This window comes from Cupressus sempervirens, chromosome 9 (genome assembly GCF_028749045.1).
Source record: "Cupressus sempervirens isolate cs-2001-9-10 chromosome 9, ASM2874904v1, whole genome shotgun sequence".
Taxonomy (NCBI): Eukaryota; Viridiplantae; Streptophyta; class Pinopsida; order Cupressales; family Cupressaceae; genus Cupressus; species Cupressus sempervirens.
This window is the reverse complement of record NC_143126.1, coordinates 188,684,344-188,703,433: the sequence shown is the minus strand read 5'-3', so window position 1 is coordinate 188,703,433 and position 19,090 is coordinate 188,684,344. Positions and strand designations below refer to the sequence as shown.

Below are 19,090 nucleotides of genomic sequence, written 5' to 3'. Positions count from 1 at the left end.
ATTCAGCATAGGGTACAATCTGATCATGGCCTTAGGTGATAAATCCATGATACCACCATTCATGAGCACTACCTTCCAAATGCACGGTTGCATATTTTATAGCCTCATCTTCTGCCATTGGTTTGAGCTGGAAGAAAGTGTCTAACTTTTGTACCCACGATCTTGTTGTAAATTTTCCTTAACGATGAAAGAAAGGAATGGTTACCTTACCAACTCTCCACTGCAATTCTAGATTTTGAAATCTTCCATCATTTCCTCTTCATAGTCTATTCCTCTCCCTGAAAGCTATGTAATCTGGAAAAGGCATTTCATCCTGAAAATCTGCTCCCAAAGCTTGCCAATCAGTCCAAACCTAACTATGAAATTCTTGTTCAGTTTGGTCATTCTTAGCTGGTAGGTTGTTGGCATTGCAAAATGTAGGCATTAATGGCCTTGAATGGACTGCAAACCAAAAGTTCCTTAATGTTTATGTCCATTTGTAGTTTAACTCTATCCTTGATTTCCATTGTTTTCTTGGTTTATAGTGTTGTCATTATTTCCATTGTTTTGTTGCCCTTGACTCTCATTGTTTCCACTGTTTCCCCTATTTCCATTTTGCTGCACTAATTGAGTAAGCATTTGAGTCATTTGTTGTTGAGATTGCGTCAGCATATTCATCATTTCTCTTTGAGTTCTTGCCAACTCTCCTAAAACATTTTCAATTCCACTAGTATTAAGAGCATCCCTGTCCATTGCACATTTGAAAGGCAGATTGTTCAATCTCTAGTTGCCGTTCCAAGTCAGGATTGCACCTTTTCCTTTGAAGAGCTTAATGAAGTTTTGATACCACTATAATAAGCTACCCTAGTTGGTCAATAGGCAACTGCTACCAGTGCATGTGTGTGCCACTTTTCAAATGATAAAACAAGAAAAGGAAATCTTAGTCTTAAAACTCATGAAACCCGATTTTGCTAATTGAAAATTTGCAGAGATTTAAATTAAAAAATAACAGCTCAGTTTCTTAAATAGTCTTTCCCCTGCTTCTTATGATCTCAGATTTATTACACAAGGAGAACAATTTTACTAAGTAACGGGACACAACAATATTTATTTGTACTCAAACACAAATGCTCTAACCTTTTCTCCTGTTATTGACTTCACAATTATAGCTTCGAACACACAAGCACCTTTCCAAACTACTACACTCTAACCCTGGAGTATTCTTTTGAATGTTGCAGAAATCTTTTGAGAAATAACATTCTAATATCCAGCTTAAATTCTCAACCCTTCAATGATCAAAACATCTAGAGAAGATGTGTGTAAATTGTTGGGTCATCCATTAATGTTCTCTAAAGATACTCCATAAGTTGTCCACATTCAATTCCTCATGCGTAGCTTCCTTATCGCTGGCTCCAAGATTTCACAAGTCTGCACTCCATACCACTTTCAAAGAACCTCCTATATTCCTCCACTTGGCTACCTCCACTAGAACTGTGCAAATACCACCATGGTTGTTTGTTTGTTCCTTTCCATGAAGAAACATCATTTCGTCTATGCTATTGAGATGCCTGTGCCAGGTGATGACACATTAACTCAACAATTTGCTTCGGTTTAAGGTCAAGATTATGCTCTTTGATAATAGCTTGGTGACTAATACGAAGACTCAACCAAATCCTTGATTGGCAGATTGCTAGCTTGCCTTCTTAAGATTGCTTCCTTTGCGAGTAACTCCTCAATTCTTAGAAATGAACTTCCCCAATGATTCTGTATTCAAGTAGTTGGGCCAATAGCTTCGATTCTGACTCAATTTTGCTGAATCCTATTTTTCCCCCCCTCTGCTACGAATCCCATTTCAGACTTATCGTCCGCTCCTCTGTAACGTTTCAGCCTTCTTGTCTTCTCTAAAAACATAACATTCTCATTCTTTTGTTTGTTTTCCAAATCCCCCCATTTTTCAAAAAAATACATATATGTTTTTTATATACCCACTTAAGTTGCATATAAATATACGAATGTAATTATGTATTTATTAAACGTCTAAGGGGAAGGCATTAAAATTTAATTGGTATTAGGGACTTAGAGGGGACACTATAATGACAGTTTTATTCTTTTACATTTTAATTTTGTTATTGTTGTTTACTAATAAATCCTAATTATAAAAGGGGATATTAAATGCAGCATTTTATAGAGATTGTAATCTTTGTGAATCATCACAAAGAGGCCATATTAAATGCAGCATTTTATAGAGATTGTAATCTTTGTGAATCATCACAAAGAGGCCTCAAATCTTCTCTTTCACTTCCCTCCAATTGTCTTTTTGAAATTGTATATGTTTGAAATTCCTCAATAAATGCTTCCAAGTATGGCACCCAAGCTTGCTAAAATATATCCAACAACTTGCTGTTGGACACTCTTTGGAAAATGAATAGAAACAAGAACCAAGTTGTGCTGTTTCAGAATTGAAGTCTCTGGTATTTTCACAAAAATCACTAGCTTTTCCCTCCATTTTAGGTACCTATAGTGAAGAAATAAAACAAGAGGAAAATGCCAATGGCCACTTCACTTATGCACACTTCCATAGGCATGCAAATTGAGAAAATAATTAATATTCAATTATATAATATGCTAATGGATCCCTTCAACTCTTGAAACTATGAATTTGTCCAATATAATACTCCTCAAGCCATATTAAGTATTCTAATTGTCTCTGATTTTTTAAATGAAAATCAAGCCTTGATAAAACTAATATTTTATCCTTCAGTGATCCAAAGTACGTTCTTATAGCTCCAACATATCAAAAAATAAAAGCTTAAACATGAAAAGAAAATATATTTTTGGTGATGCACGATTGCTTGTGAGCCCAAGTACCCGTGCATCATAGATTTTAAAATATAGCATTTTATTTACAGGGCTTAGTGCTGATCCATCTCAATCCCCAACATAGATCTGTCATAGATCCAATATCCTAAAAATCATTAAGTTTTGAGTATCCATGCAAGAGACTTAAATAGGCATTAATAGAATATTTGGTAGAACCTAGCCAATCCTATTGATTAACTAGATATTGCTAGTAATTTGTAATTTGGATTGTTTACATTATTTTTTTTCATTTCTACATAGCAATTTTGTTGGGCCACCAACCATGGAGAATCCGTTGGAATTTTTGAAGTGGGTTGTTTGTAACTCTCTTGGCCTTGATGGTTGTGAACAATGGATCTAGAAAAGAGTAGGACAGATACATTCTCTTGCTGATATAGGAAAATCTTTCCCAAGATTTTGGGGAATTGTTTACCCATTCCTGGCAAGCTTGTTGTACAGTTTCTTTGCTATTACTAGTATGGTTTCATTAATCACTAGATACTTATATTAGTACATTAAGTATTAATAATCCATAATACCATTTAATTTCATAAATCCATTATTAGTATCTAATTTTGCATCAATATCATCTTGAGCAAACAGATTGCCATAGTGAAGTATATTAGGAATTTGATGGGAAAGCATGATTGAGCAATGGGAGATTGGCCTCCTCAATCAAGCCCAAGGGCATGGAATGAACCTTTGAGTCATTCAGCCCCTTGGCTCTCCAGGTATTGGCACATCCATCTTGGGGTTGGTATTCTTGATGAGGGGAGCATTACTATGTCATCTCCCTACCAGACATTTCACATTGATTCCAAACATGGTTACTGGTTTATCTTTGTTGTTATTCCTTGAAGGATTGAAGAGTGGATGCTTAATTGATGTTTGAATGATTGATGGTTTTAACAATTTGATGATAGAATAATTGATGCTTGTAGAAGTTTGAATGATTGAGATTACCCTAAAAGAATTGATGGAAGAATTGATTGTTGGTTTGTTCACTTGATTCCATCATTCCCAATTGATGATAAATGGATAACTGAATAATTTCCTTTAGTTTGATGATTTGATATATTGTTGGTTGATGATTGAATAAATGTTGAATTCTTTGAGTGATGATTGATGATTGACTGAGTGATCCTTGAATGCTTGGAATGATATCTCCTTGAACACTTTATTGCTGAAGTGTCACCACCTCTCATATGAATTCAGACACCCTTTTTGATTGCTACCTTTATGAATAATAAATTATTTTCCAACTTAATCTCCCTTGGATGTCCTCCAAAATGAAACCTTCTCCCCTCTACATCTTCCAATATGAGAGTGAGTCACCTCTTGTCATCATGTCTATCCTTTGCAATTGTCAAAACCTTTCATGATTACCACCCTTTGAAAGAATTCAACCTCTTCATAATTTCTGCCCTTTGAAAGAATCGCAACCTTTGATGATTACCACCCCTTGAAAAACTCCAAGCCTTTATAATTCAGTCCTTTGAAAGAGTCACTTCTTCCCAGTCTAATCTTCTTCAATTAATCCTTCCTTACTGCCCATGCTCCATTCTTTCTTCCTTCCTCCGTCAATATCCCCTTTCAAATGAACTCTTCTCCCTTTCCTTTAATTTGATGATTTGATATATTGTTGAATGATGATTGAATAAATGTTGAATTCAAAGAGTGATCATTGATGATTGGCTGAGTGATCCTTGAATGCTTGGAATGATCTTTCCGTGCACACTTTATTGCTGAAGAGTGACCACCTTTCATACGAATTCAGTTACCCTTTTTGATTGCTGCCTTTATTAATAATAAATTGTTTTACAACTTAATCTCCCTTGGATGTCCTCCACAAATGAAACCTTTTCCCCTTTACATCTTCGAATATGAGAGTGAATCACCTCTTGTCATCATGTCTACCCTTTGCAATGGTCAAAACTTTTCATTATTACCACCCTTTGAAAGAGTTCAACCTCTTCATAATTTCTGCCCTTTGAAAGAATCACAGCCTTTCATGATTACCACCCTTTGGAAAACTCCAAACCTTTCTAATTCCAGCCCTTTGAAAGAGTCACTTCTTCCCATTCTAATCTTCTTCAATTAATCCTTCCTTACTACCCATGCTCCATTCTTTCTTCCTCCGTCAATATCCCCTTTCAAATGAACTCTTCTCCCTTTCATATCTCTTGTTTGAGGGAGGCACAACTCTTCATTTAATTCCTTTTGACCATTCATCAAACATAATTAAATTTTAATTATATTGTATTTTATTTCTATTCTTTTATATTTTGATTTTATAATTATATGAATAATAAATACTATCTTATAATAGGGACAATACAAAGGGATCAAGTGAGCTCAATGCTTGGTCTATTAATCTTTTGTCTTCTCACTATGCAATAAGAATCCTTTAATAGTATCTCACAGAACTTGCTGACATAGATGGAATGGATCATAGACTATTCTGCAATTATGGCTTAGTTTTTTATACTAGAGAGATTGATGTCCTAAAGTTGTTACTCAAAATGATGTATTGTTCAAGGAAACATAGTAACCAAATGGTCCATACCAATATAATGTCCGAATTTGGGGTATACTTAAATTTTGCCCTAAAATCACAAGTTCAATTATAAAATAAGATGTAGTTCATTAAGACACAAACTTGCCAATTAAAATTGTCTTTATAGCATAAACTTTTATTTGAATCTTACAATAATGTTAGTCAAAATTTTTAACGTAATGCATAAGGTCAATTATTTCCATAAGGTTTAGGATTACAATTGTTTATAAATTTATATAAATCAATTCCACTAATAATTAAATGGTATTCTAGATCCAAATCGTGTAATATAATTGAACTCTCTAATTTCCCGTATGACCAGATATTGTTCACCACAACTAAGCCCACGGGTCTGGTACATCAGCCAAGACAATTCACCATCTTGCCTCATGATGGTAGAAGCATCCAACCCAAAAAAATCCATCTGACTCAGGGTGGTGTGCTTACATTGTGGGAACCGGTCTGCTACACAACTAAGACCATGTAATGTCCCCATTTTAGCAGTTGACCAAGTGTGTGCGCGTTAGCCTTGTTCTACATGGTCCAGAGGGCTAACGAAGGGTTTAATGGGATCTTGGAGTGTTTTGGCCTAGTCATTTCCAGTTTGGGCCAAAACGAAGTTGATTTACTCAATTTCAGGCATACTTACTATTTTTAGTAAGTCGGCAGGACACAGTGCAGGTCAATTTTGGGGATTGGATTCGATACTCCTCGGTGAGAGCTTTCCGATGAGCTATCACTTGCATTATTCGGAGTTCGATTGCTAATACATTTTAATGCCTGAAGTTTTATTAAAGTAACGTCTAATTTAATTGTAAAATATTAAAGTGTTACTTTAATATTTATTTTATGGTGATGTGTACCCAAGGGAGACATAAGGGGTATTTTAATATATGTTTTATATTACACATCTTTTATCCCACATTGCCCATATGAGTTGAGGGGACCCGTGGGAATAGAATAAAAGGAAGCATTTGTGGCTTCATTAGACAGGTTGAATATGAGAAGAAATTGGTGTGTGAGTTGCAGCTTTGTTCTTGGCATTTGAGGACGTCTATCCTCTCTTGTAACATTCTAGACGTCATTCCCTTGGGGTTTGGCCTTTGGAATTCTTTCTTATTGGCTTTAGTATCAGGCAGTTTAGTTGCATTTCCGGCTACAGGCAGATTTGATATTTTGCTCATATCTTCTTCACTACTTGTCCGACGCTTATGCCGCTTGGAGGGAATGGTATTATGAAGGTAGTGGACTGATTGGAGGACAAAGTATTGTAGCAGCAAGTTCGTAAGCATGGGCTGGAGTATTATGACAATATTGCTGAAGTAATTAGTGAGTTGATAAATCTGCCATGTATTTGGTTTTATGAATTCTGAAAATAACATTTTATTAGCAGCAGTTCATTTCCACTTTGCATATTGTTGTAGTTTCTCTCTTGTTTATGTTGTATGATACCAATTCCATGCAGGAAACACAACAAACAAATAAACGTTTGATTTCCAGAGTTATAAGGGGTTTTAAGAGGTTGAATGCAAACTGTTTGACATAATTCCTTTCAGCAATTTGGTTTAGTTAGTTGGGACATCCAAGGGTGTCCATTACAGACCAAGGGCACAATACATCGAACCAAGACAACTCAGCCACTTAGAAGACATTTCAATCCAACTTAGGATGGTGTGGTTACATTGTGGGAACGAGTCTACAACATTCCTTACAATGCTTACTTATTAAACCATTTACGATTGTTTGAAAGAAAAATAGAAAAAATAAATTAATAATTAGAGAAAATCTAAATAGATAAATGATTCCACTAGTATCTTAAATTAAGATACGCAGTATAATATACTTTAAATATATCACATTGCAAACCAATTGCATCCTAGAACATTGATTTATTGAATGCAGATTGTGTGTGTGTATAGATCAGATCTGATCTTCTTATTTCTTGATTTAAGGTATTGGTGATTGATAAAGTGATTGTGATTATATAATTGATGATGTAATGTATTCTGGTTTGATAAATTGGTGAATGTTGATTTGATAGAGAGACGCTTGATTGCTGAATTGTTTGTTTTCTTGATTCCAAGACGGACTGGTGATTGATGGGGATTTGATGATGGTTTGCTTGACCTCTTGAAGGATTAATTAATAATTATTGATAGATGAATGAAGGAATTTTTTTGATGGATCCATAAGTGATGATTGATAGGTCATTTTTTCAATGCTTGGAATGAATTCTCATTTATACTTTATTGCTAAAGGGTCACCACCTTTCATATGAATTGAATTGCCACTTTTCATTGTTGCCTATGAAAAAATATATTATACCCTTAATTAATCTCCCTTGGATGTCCTCAAAAGAAACTCTCCCCTCTATATCTTCTAGTGTGAGGGAGAGACACAACTTTTCATCATGTCTGTCCCTTGCAATGGTCACAACCTTTCACAAGTACACCCTTTGAAAGAGTCAAAACCCTTCATCAATTCTGCCCTTTGAATTGAAAAAGTCACAACATTCATAACTACTACCCTTTGGAAGAGTCACAACCCTTAATGATTTCTGCCCTTTGAAAGTGTCATCACAAACTACAACCCTCCGCAAGAGTCATGACCCTTCATCATTTCTTCTTTTTTTAAGGAGTCAATTTCTTATCTCTTCTCATTCCTCTCTTCTCTTCCATTTATTCTTTCTCAATTCCCATCTTTCATTCTTTCTTCCTTCCTCCATATCCCCTTTCAAATGATCTCTACTCCCTTTTATTTCATAGGTTGAGGGAGTCACAACTCTTCATTGCATGCCACTTGACCTTTCATCAAACTTCATTAACTTGAAATCATTTTATATTGTATATACTACATTAATATTTATTTATTTTTATATTTTAATTTTATTAGTATTATTAATTATCAAAACCTATTTCAGAAAGGGGACATTACAACCAAGTAACTCATTTTTTTGTAAAGGGATAGGGTGTCAAGATTGAATACAATCCATGGTAACTAGTCCATTTTATCTAATCCTCTTTGACACTTTGGTTTAGGATTTTGTCAGGCGCAAATGCTTGCTACATCAACAGTTTGTGATGCTTTACATATTTCAATGAGCTGTTTACACAGCATTGGCTCACACTGTGCACATCTCTTCAATTTTGAAGTGATGATAATTTTTGAGGGATTTCAAGTTTAACACATTAGAGTTCAATTTGAATTTGGGTAATAGCCTAGAAATTATATTATTGGCTGTGGTGATGCTCATTTTCTTTTCATTCTTGAACAAATTGATCAATCACAAATATTTTATGTGGCTGGGTTAATTTTCAAAGTCTGCCTTCTAGTCAACACAAGAGGATACATACACACACACTCTTCTTTAGCTTAGGTCATTTTCAGTTTTGGAAAGCAAAAATATGCTTTTAGGATTTCTATTTTGAAAACTAGCTTTCCTTGATTTGGATTTTGTATTTTATGATGCCAATGTCTCAGTTGATAATCTAATCTATAGTGAAGAGTTACTACAAGGGATAGATGTGTACTGCAAACTACTCTTGTTTCCATTCCATTCTCTAGGTTGAAAAAGGTATGAATGACACAAGATATCATTATGTTGAATAACTAATAGTCGTTGTGATTGAAAGCATAGCTTTTCTGTGCAAAAGTGTGGGCTAGAAATGTTGACAGAGGATCATAGCTTTATTGAAGCTGTTAAATAAAAGCTACATACTCTTGATTCCTGTGTATTAGAGGATGTTCCAAGCATGTGAACATAGAGCTCACTTGAGTCAACATTGTTTTGATATGTGTTGAGAAATAGTTGACATGAGGGTTTGTATGAGAATTGACTTAAACATTAGTTGGCAGAGAACCTTCTGCAACATCTTAGAGGAATTGTATATTGATGCTTCAACGATTTCTTTGTGATTGTTGAGTTCTGTGGAAAATAAAACTCACTAAGGGTAGTGTGTGGGATAAATGCTGGGAAATATGTCACTGTATTGTGTAACTAGGATAGACCTTGCTGGATTAACTGCTCAGATTGTGGGTGGCTGTAGTTTCACTATCATCAACATTGGAACTGTTCCAAGTGGTTAATTTTCATCATCCTAAATTATATCTTTTTCCAGCGGACTGGCAAGATCAAAAGTCAATCCTTGAATAATCCTTGAATGCTTCTATATAAACTGCAACTTAAATTTATTTGCTGAATTATATTTTTGGCTGTGTAGTTCACTTTTGCTGTGTACAATTGATAATCTTACATTGATATGAATTCATTGTTTCTTGATGCCATCTCAAATGAATTGATTTCCCTCTAATATATTCTAATAAGTAGGAGGCACATCCCTTTACTTTGCAAGGGATGCATCCTTTCCTAGGCGCTGTATTGTTCCCTTGTTTAAAGCTAATTATATGCTTTTAAGAAATAGCCTCCTTCATGCAATTGCTGACAATTAAATTCCTTTTATCTTGATCACCTTTTTTCATTCAATTGCTGACAGTTATACTTCCTTTTATTTTTGTTGGCACTCCATAAGGAAATGCCATCATCTTTTATTTCATCCCCTAGGTTTTTGTATATTATTGCAGGCTGAAATCTGGTCTTCTTAAGGGCCACTAACCCTTGATTGGCCAGGGCATGACAATGTTTGTGATGGATGTGCTCCTTGAGAGGTCTTGTAAAATCCTTCATTGTTTTTCATGCAGTCTCTCTTTTGTAGAGAAGTTTTCTCCCTTACTCCATTTGTGAGACATCTTTTGTAAATGGGCACCTAGCACGGCTTAGCAGCCAGGATCATTGTATATTTGCATCATTTGCATTTGTTTACACCTCCCTGAGTTGCACTTAAGGGGGATATCAGTGTGAACAGGTGTTCATCTTTCAAGTTTTCCCTTTAGTGTGAATAGAGATATATAGTTAGAATCATAGAGTGATTATCTTAGAAATAAGAAACTAACATTCTGAGTGCAAGATGGGTGCCATGTTGTCAACTTATCTTTTCTAGAATAACACAAAAGGGAAACCATAGCATGGAGGAAACATGCTCTGACACAAAATTTTATTCTCTGCATTACTTTCTGGCTAAGGTACCGATTCTCTCTGGAAATGCATGGATGCTGGTGCTGATGATTTATGATGTGCAGTGCTCCACGGATGCCCTGTGGAGGTGCTCAGGAGCACTGCCTGTGGATACAAAGAGTTTCATTTTTGTTTTTATAAAATCTCAGTTAGTTTGGATCGAGCTCTGAGACAGAGATTGGAGCAGGTGTCGCAGTTGCTTCGAATTTCAATATTGAGATATAGATCTCATATTAGTTTATTCACCTAGATCTGGGGTCTCCTTTTCAGTTTCATTTCGTTTGCAGCTAGCGTAGGTTTTGACTCTCAGATAAAATTTGGAAGAACAGTTGACACTGATGCTTTTGATTTATATTTTGCATTTAATGTTATATTTTCAGCAATGTGTCTGGGGTTTTATAGTCACCTTTGTAAGAATTGTTTTTGACTTCTGTAAGTTCGGACTTGATTCTGAAATTAAGTTCTAAGAAGAAAGCATAGATTGTTGCTTTAACTTAAATTTTTTATTTTGCTTTGTATTTTTCATTAGTAAGCATTTTGCATTTGTTTCATTTTTGGTTCTATATGAAACTTATTGGGAAAGCCATAACTCTGTACTTGATTCTGCAATAAAGGTCTGACAAGCAAGAGAATTTGTTGTTTTATTTTACATTTTGGATATGATTCTCTTTTTAATGTTGGCTTCTCTTTGAGTAGGGTTAAAACATCGCTACTTCATTTCTTTGTATATATATATATATATATATATATATATATAGAGAGAGAGAGAGAGAGAGAGAGAGAGAGAGAGAGAGAGAGAGAGAGAGAGAGGCATCCAAAGTCCAAAATAAATAAAAAAATTGTGCATCCGATTTTTGCACCCGCATTGGCAACTTGGCTTTCTGGTAGTGTTAAACTAATATTATCATATGGACTGATCTACATGAATTTCCAAATATTCTCTGTTATCACTTTCAAAAAGGATCACATAGTCGACTCCCATTGCATTAAAATTTACCACAAAATTATTTGTGGGAATTTATTGCTATCATATTTTAGCAGTGGCTATTATACTATTTTCTTCTGTAAAAGCACCTACCATTATTCAGTTAGGCTACAATAACAACATTATCAATAAGGGATGAAGAGGTCAGCAATAGATTGACAAATTTCAGTGTATAATTCAGATATTACAAATCAGAAAGAGCTATATTATTATCAATTTCGTGTGACTGGCTGATTGAGGACATTCCATGATTGGATACTGTGATGTCCCCTTTTTCCAATACCCTAGTTTTTGCCTTAGACTTGCAATTCCAACAGAATCCAAAAAAACATCTTTCGTAGTAGAGTTAGGTATACTAAATCATGTGACATAACTAATTTCACTGACAGAGTTCCTTTAATGATTATAGTGTCTCAAATTTGAGTTTACTATATCTTAATCAATCATAACTTAGCCTGGTAGTAACCTCGAGAGGGCACTAGTAAACTGCCCAGCCTAACTAAGTCCAAGAGCACATTACATTCATTTTATAGAAAACCTCCCCACATCTCACAAGAGGTAGGAACAACCAACTATGATCAGCTCCCCTTGAGGTATCCTGCAAGCTGTAGGAATGTCCAACTATTACCGATTCCATCTGTTTGGAGTGTCGCACTTCATTCGTGGGAGCCAGTAAAACACATCTCTCTATCTTATTTCCTCCAAATCATATGTGATTGGTTACAAAATAAGCACTCTCATATTAATACAATTTCAACAGTGTTATATATATCAAGGGTCTGATTTCTCATATCAGATTAATCTCTGTCATCAAATTGAGTTCTTAACTCCTCAATGCCCGCTCTTTCATCTTCAATCTGCTCTTAAAACATGAAAAATATTCTTTTATTGCCGCTCCTCCTTTTCAACTTCCCTTACTCATCTCCAGCATTCCTTACATAAATACCATTCTTTTTTGTAATGGTCATAACCTTTCATACCACCTTTTGAACAAGTCACAATCCTTCATCATTTATACACTTTGAAAGAGTCATAACCCTTCTTTATTATCTTCCTCGAGAGAGTTGCAAACCTTCATTGTTACCATCCCATCAAAGAGTCACAACCCTTCATAATTACCACCCTTTTAAAAAGTCACAACTCTTCAAAACTTTCAGAATTACCACCCTATCAAAGTGTCACAACCCTTCATTATTACCACCCCATCAAAAGTCACAACCCTTCATAATTACCACCCTTTTAAAAATTCACAGCTCTTCAAAACTTTCAGAATTACCACCCTATCAAAGAGTCACAACCCTTCATAATTACCACCCTTCAAAGAGTCACAACCCTTCAAAACTTGTCTTTTGAAGGAGTCACTTCCTTATTTTCTTCTGATTCCTTTTATCTCTTCTAATAATTCTTCCTTTCTTCACACCTTCCCTTTTCTCTTCCTTTCTCTCTTCCCCTTTCATATAAAGTTCTCTTCTCCCTTTTTATGTCTCATGTTTGAGGGAGTCCCAACTTTTCATCCCATGCCTTTTGACCCTTCATTACTAAATTTATATATTATATTTAAATTTTATTTTTATTCATTTATATTTTAATTTTATTATTATTTTTTATTGAATAAAAGGTACAATACAATTACATCTGAGAGAATAGATTACAACATAGCTGTTGAAGAAGTAACAGTTATTATTATTATTTATTATTAGATCCTATTTCAAAAAGGGGGCATCATAGCTAGTTTTAATTCAGCACTAACATTTTTATCAAAGTGTGTTATATATCCTGTAATGCAATGACGGGTCAAAAATAAAACCCATAATAAGTCAGATGCTCAATAAAAAGTTAAAACCCATGGATACATACATATAAACAAGACAAACAAACCCATTGTATCCTAAATGAGCAACCAAAAGTACAATAGATAATTTCTATGACATAAATAACGGTAGAAATCACATATCTGTACTTGTTTAAGCATTACAGAAAGTGGAAGTCAACAATCAAGAGTATTTATTAAACAGCAACGTGGTTTTTAATTAGCTATGTATTTACATTGGATTCAACAAAATGCAACACCCAACATTAACATTTCAGCCAATGCAGGTAAGGGTCTAAATCTAAATCACACAAGTCAAAGGCAGCAAAACAATCAATGATAGATAAGTTCACAGCAAATATTGACCAGCAAGCAAAACATCTTCATGAAATTGGAGCCATGGATTTAAATTGCATTTATAACAAGATCAGATATCCCACCACATAATGTTTTGCAGATGAGTACATTGCATTCACGCAAGTGTACAAAATGGAGGCACTCTTAAACAGAAGGATCACTCCTTGTTGAGCCTTGACTATAATTATAAGCTAAATTTTGGCAGAACGGAATATTACAAATACAACATTTAAGCACTGTTTGACAGAAGGATAGCTCCGAGTCTTGACTACAATTATGGGCCAAATTTTACATTCACCATCTTCCAGAAAGACATTAACTCAACTTTATAATCATCGACCCCGGAAGATGTTCCACAACATTTTCAGAAACTGCGCGAGGGTAAACGACTAAAATTTTCAAGAAAGTGACTAATATGCTCAGGAAATTGTAAATAAGATTGTAATTTCTGTGTCCACTAGTATAACAAAATCTTAAAGGAACAAAAGTTAGCTAAAACATGATGACTCATCTCTATTTTTTTTTATTTTGAGTCCAAGCTCCAGGTCTCCGTGTGAACTTACAAATCCAGTCTTATTGGGACCCTAATTCACCAGTTAGCTATGGAGAAATTTTGCAAACCTACTGGTAAGAGAAATTATTGGGACCCTAATTAAGCCAAGAAAGTGTTTAAAGGGATAAGCAGCTATCTCATTATATTATTCAACACAATTATCTAGGGACTGAACCCACAAACCACGGTCTGAGAAGCAGAATAGGTCACAGAAGGGTGGGGATAAAATGACTTGACAGAAATAGGCTGAACTCAAATCAAAAAAGGGTGTTTTCTTAAACAATTATAAACACCACTTCTTATTTCCAAATAGTCGTATGTTTCACTCCTTTTTGGATGTTATGAATTTACTTTTAAAGAGATAATTTTCAGTCCACAAATTCGATATGTGAAAAGAACCATCACCAACTAGACAGCTAAATATTGAGTTCTGTATAAGTGAGTTCTGTATAAGGGTTAAATTCGCTCCAAACAACTGTTGGTATGCCCTGTTTATTGAATTCAAAGACAAAGATGACATATTGCAGAGGGCAAATATGCCGAAGCATTCTAGGTTTCGACTCCACTGTCAATTTTTTTGGAACCGTTAGAACAGATTATAAAAACTTTTATATCAATTATATATAAGAGATTGTAGTTGGTACATTATCTCTATACTAAAGATTTTGCAACTGGCAATAAACAGCCATTGCTAAATGGGCATTTTCGTGCCCTGAATGCTTACTTTATAGGAAGCGCGTCTTCAAGAGACCACATTTTGTCCAAAGATCCTCTGAAAGAACTTTGAACTTCTTCGCCATCCTCTTCAGCAGTTCCATTCTGATCCTCCAAAGCCCAACTACATTCCCCAATCGACGAAGTATTTGATGATGGCGAGGGATCCTCCATGGACTCGAATTATACCCTGTATGAACTACGAAGCCACAATACCCTTTGTGCTGGTATATGTGAATACTTTTAAGCTACACCAATGACAATATTCCAATAACATTCATATAAAATATAAATGGGTATTGCAAGAGGTATTTCAATCAAGTTGAACAGGAACAAATGCCATGTAATTGTGATGTAGAGCGGCGCAATCATTTTTTTGTGGGCTCAGCCAAATCCAGAATTTATACAGTTCAATTCACCAGGTAGAATCATTGCAGACTCCATGGATTGGAATTGCTTAAGAATCTGGCACGTGTGCAAATGGGGTTGGGTTCAATGTACAAGTTTTGCTTTGTGGGCACGGATAAGCATAATAGTGAATATGTATCCAAGATCCGTTACAATTAAAATAATGCCCATTGATGGGTACAGTTTACAGTGGACCCGGGGCCAATATATGAAACTCATTTAAGATTGGCTATTCACTATAGAGTTTCGGATCCTCTAAGATTTGGTTGTACGACACCGAAAAGGACAGTGATCTTTCCTGACAATTTTGAACGGATGTATGCTTCTTTTGGGGACCAACTTTGTTTATTCTCCTCCTTTTCGACTGGAATTTGTACGGATAAACCATTCCAAATAGGAATATGCGCCGCTTGCGAGTGAAAATTGAGCTGTCTTTGGATGCTTTCGCCATTTTTCACAAATAATGTATTTATCCTTACAATATGTTCTTTATTATTAGTTCCTGCCGACGGCAGGATACCCATTGGTTAGATGCAAATAACTTTTTCATCCTACCAATAATAGGCAAATATTTTTTTGCTTATATACAAATTTGTAATGTTCACACATTTATCTTTGATTTTAAAATATGGAAAAAGTTAATAATCTTAATTGCGATTGGTTGGGAGTAAAAATAATGAGGAATAAAATTAATTTCCATTACATAAATATATAATTTTCAAACACTTCGCAATTCTATCAATGCATTAATTACAACTTTATCTTTTCTACATTTGTGACAAGTGAATTAACTTTTTAAAAAATAATTATTTTTATCTTCCACCTCACAAATGAATGTCTAATCAATATTAATTATAACTATCTATTTTTCTTAGTGCAAATATAGATATTTTAATCAAATATACATTAAATGTTATTTCTTTGTATTTGAATTTGTAATTTCTAAAAAAAATTGATTTTTTAATAAAAGTACTTAAATTATTACTATTATTTTACTTTTATAAAAATTAATTAAACAATATTATTTTTTAATTATATTTTATAATAGTGTTTGTAATATGTATGATTGATAAGTGTTACAAATTAAAAATTATATCATTTATTATTATTATTATTATTATTTATTTAAACAATTTATCATTTAACTTAAATATGTTTAAAGCTTGAATATATATTTTAATATTAAATTAATAATTATATTTTATATCAAAAAGTTCAATTCTAAAAGATATATAAATTATTATTAAGTTTTTATAAACTATGTATTAAAATTAAATAGTTATATTTTATTTCTTATTTATTATATTATATTTATTTATTAACATCAAATTTATGTGTATTACATCTATTTGTTATTTACAAATGTACATATTAAATTATATAGATATTATTTCATAATTTAAAATTACTTTATTCTATTAAAAAATATGAGCCATTTATCATATCACAAGTGCATTTCTAGGCAAAAATGAATGCATTCACAATACTAATTTAGAACTATTTAACCTTATTCTCACTCACCTACACCTCTACAACCATTATGCATTAGGCAGGAACTACGACGCATTGCGTCTCTTATTATTATTTATGTATTTAATATTATTGAAAATATGTTGATTAAAAGGTGTTGAGATGTCCATGCACTCTTGGTTTATTAGGCTCCGTTTGGTTGGGGAAAATGAATTTCTCTCATAACCAGGTTATCTCATAACCAGGTTTTCGAAAACTCGATTATGCGTTTTAGGAAGATAGTTGGATCGTTTGGTTGACACGGAAGATGAATATACAAATCCATATTTTGTGTTTGGTTGCCAATTTAGAAATTGGAATTAGAATGAAATATGACTGGAAATATCTTTTTCTTGCGTTTAATTGTTCATTTTCGAATTGGAATTGGAATTTGAAGTAAATTTTTTTAATCTTATTTTATTAGTGAAACACAAGTATTATAATGAGTAAAGTATTAATATTTAATTTAATATTTATGATTGCTAATTTATTTATAATTAGACTACATTATTTAATGTATTATTTTTAATTCTTGAATATTCACAGTTTTATTTTCTTAGTAAAGAATAAATAAAATGATTATTATTTTTTATTTTAATTCTATTTATTAGCAAAGAAAAGTAAAAAATGGTCATACTTGCAATCATTTGTACAAAGTTATAAATTGTCCCATAGTTGGGAATTGCGATCATATATATTTATATATTTTTGAAAAATTATATATGATAAATTTATCGTTGAATTGAATTTATCGTCGAATTCATCTGAACTTCATAATTGTCGAACTCAAACTCAAACCTTGTGACTTAGTCGTTAAATATGAGAACACTAGGAAATCCATGCTCTATACCATTATGCCCCACATTCGACGAGCAACTCTCTCATGTTGCTCATTCTTCCCATTACTGTCTGTATTGTTATATGGTCAATCATGCATATATAAACTATGTATAGATCAAACAGATACCAACATTCAAATAACAATGTCATCAAAATATGTACAAATTATGAATGTGATCCAAATATGTTTAAATTAAGTATGTGATCAATAATTCAATGTTACATATGTAGCATAAGATAGAAGATAGAAAAACAATATCCATGAGCTGATGAGAAAAATAATATCCATGATCTGAATGTTGGTGTGAAAACACACCATTAAATATGAAAAGACTGGGAAATCCACGCTCTATACCCTTATGCCCCACATTCGGCAAGCAACCCTCTCATGCTGCTCAATCTTCCCATTACTGTCTATATTGTTAGATAGTCAATCTAGCATATACGAACTAAGCATGCTTGAAAATTTAAAACCTGATTATTTTTTAATGGAATACACCAAGGAGTAGCATAAAAAATATTGAATGTTTACAAACATGCACAGTAAGCAATCATTAGATAGCTCATTTTTTATCAAAATGTGTGGTCTTGCAATATCAGCAAATCAGGAGCAATAAAAAAATACAAAAGAAAGACACTTTGTCAATACCGTTGACAATCTTGTTAGGAAGCACATACATAGGAAACCAAATTGCAGATAAAAGACAAGAAATTTTAAAAATATCCAAGCAAATTAGGAATATACATATAACATGGGACATAATCATGAACTATACAATCATCTACCAGAAATCTTCAATACTTTTGATAATCTTTTTAGCGAGAACATACATAGGAAATCAAATATGGACAAAAAGACAAGAAATAAAAACATATGCAAGCAAATTAGGACTATAGATATAACATAGGACATAATCATGAACTGTACAAGCATCTACCAAATCACATTTCTATTAGCATATGCTCTCAAGTTCTACAATTAAGCATTCATCATTTGTCACTCCTCGTGTATTCCACATATGTATGGTTCAATTATAGCTCTAATTAACAATGCAATGAACAATTATACCAAACATTTACGAGATCATAAACTATGTATAGATCAGGTATGTATACATCAAGTATGCTTAACAAAATAGTAAAAATGTGCTCAGTAATGAGTTCTAGTATAGTGTTGTGAGAGATCAATGCAATACCATTAAACAAAGCCAACTAACCATCTGGAATTACTTCACATGGTAATCATGTGAATGCCAATGAAATGAACAACTAAACTGTGTATTGACCAATGTCAATTAGTGGCTTGAAACATGGACAATTTAAGCACTATCAGTTATGAGATATCAACTATCACGTATCGAGATACAACATGATTATTTGCTAGCCTCATTGCATTAAGAAGTCAATTATTTATTCAAATACAACAAGGAATACCAACTATTGAGGAT

General features: G+C 33.5%; 1 protein-coding gene across 3 annotated transcripts in view; it reads right to left on the bottom strand.

Annotated features, from left to right (window-relative positions):
- The window catches only part of LOC149538107 (protein OXIDATIVE STRESS 3 LIKE 2-like), a 69,523-nt gene extending 54,032 nt beyond the window's left edge, over positions 1-15,491 (bottom strand). For 2 of the 3 annotated variants that reach the window (XR_016355973.1, XM_089799475.1), the window contains exon 1: positions 14,896-15,463. Coding sequence is in view for 2 of the 3 variants with exons in the window: in XM_089799475.1 (XP_089655601.1) it covers positions 14,896-15,059 (164 nt within the window). In the remaining variant the exon portion in view is untranslated. Of the gene's footprint in view, positions 1-14,895 lie in introns of all 3 variants that reach the window. The other variant, XM_089799476.1, reaches the window with a different exon arrangement.
- Positions 15,492-19,090: the final 3,599 nt, after the last annotated feature.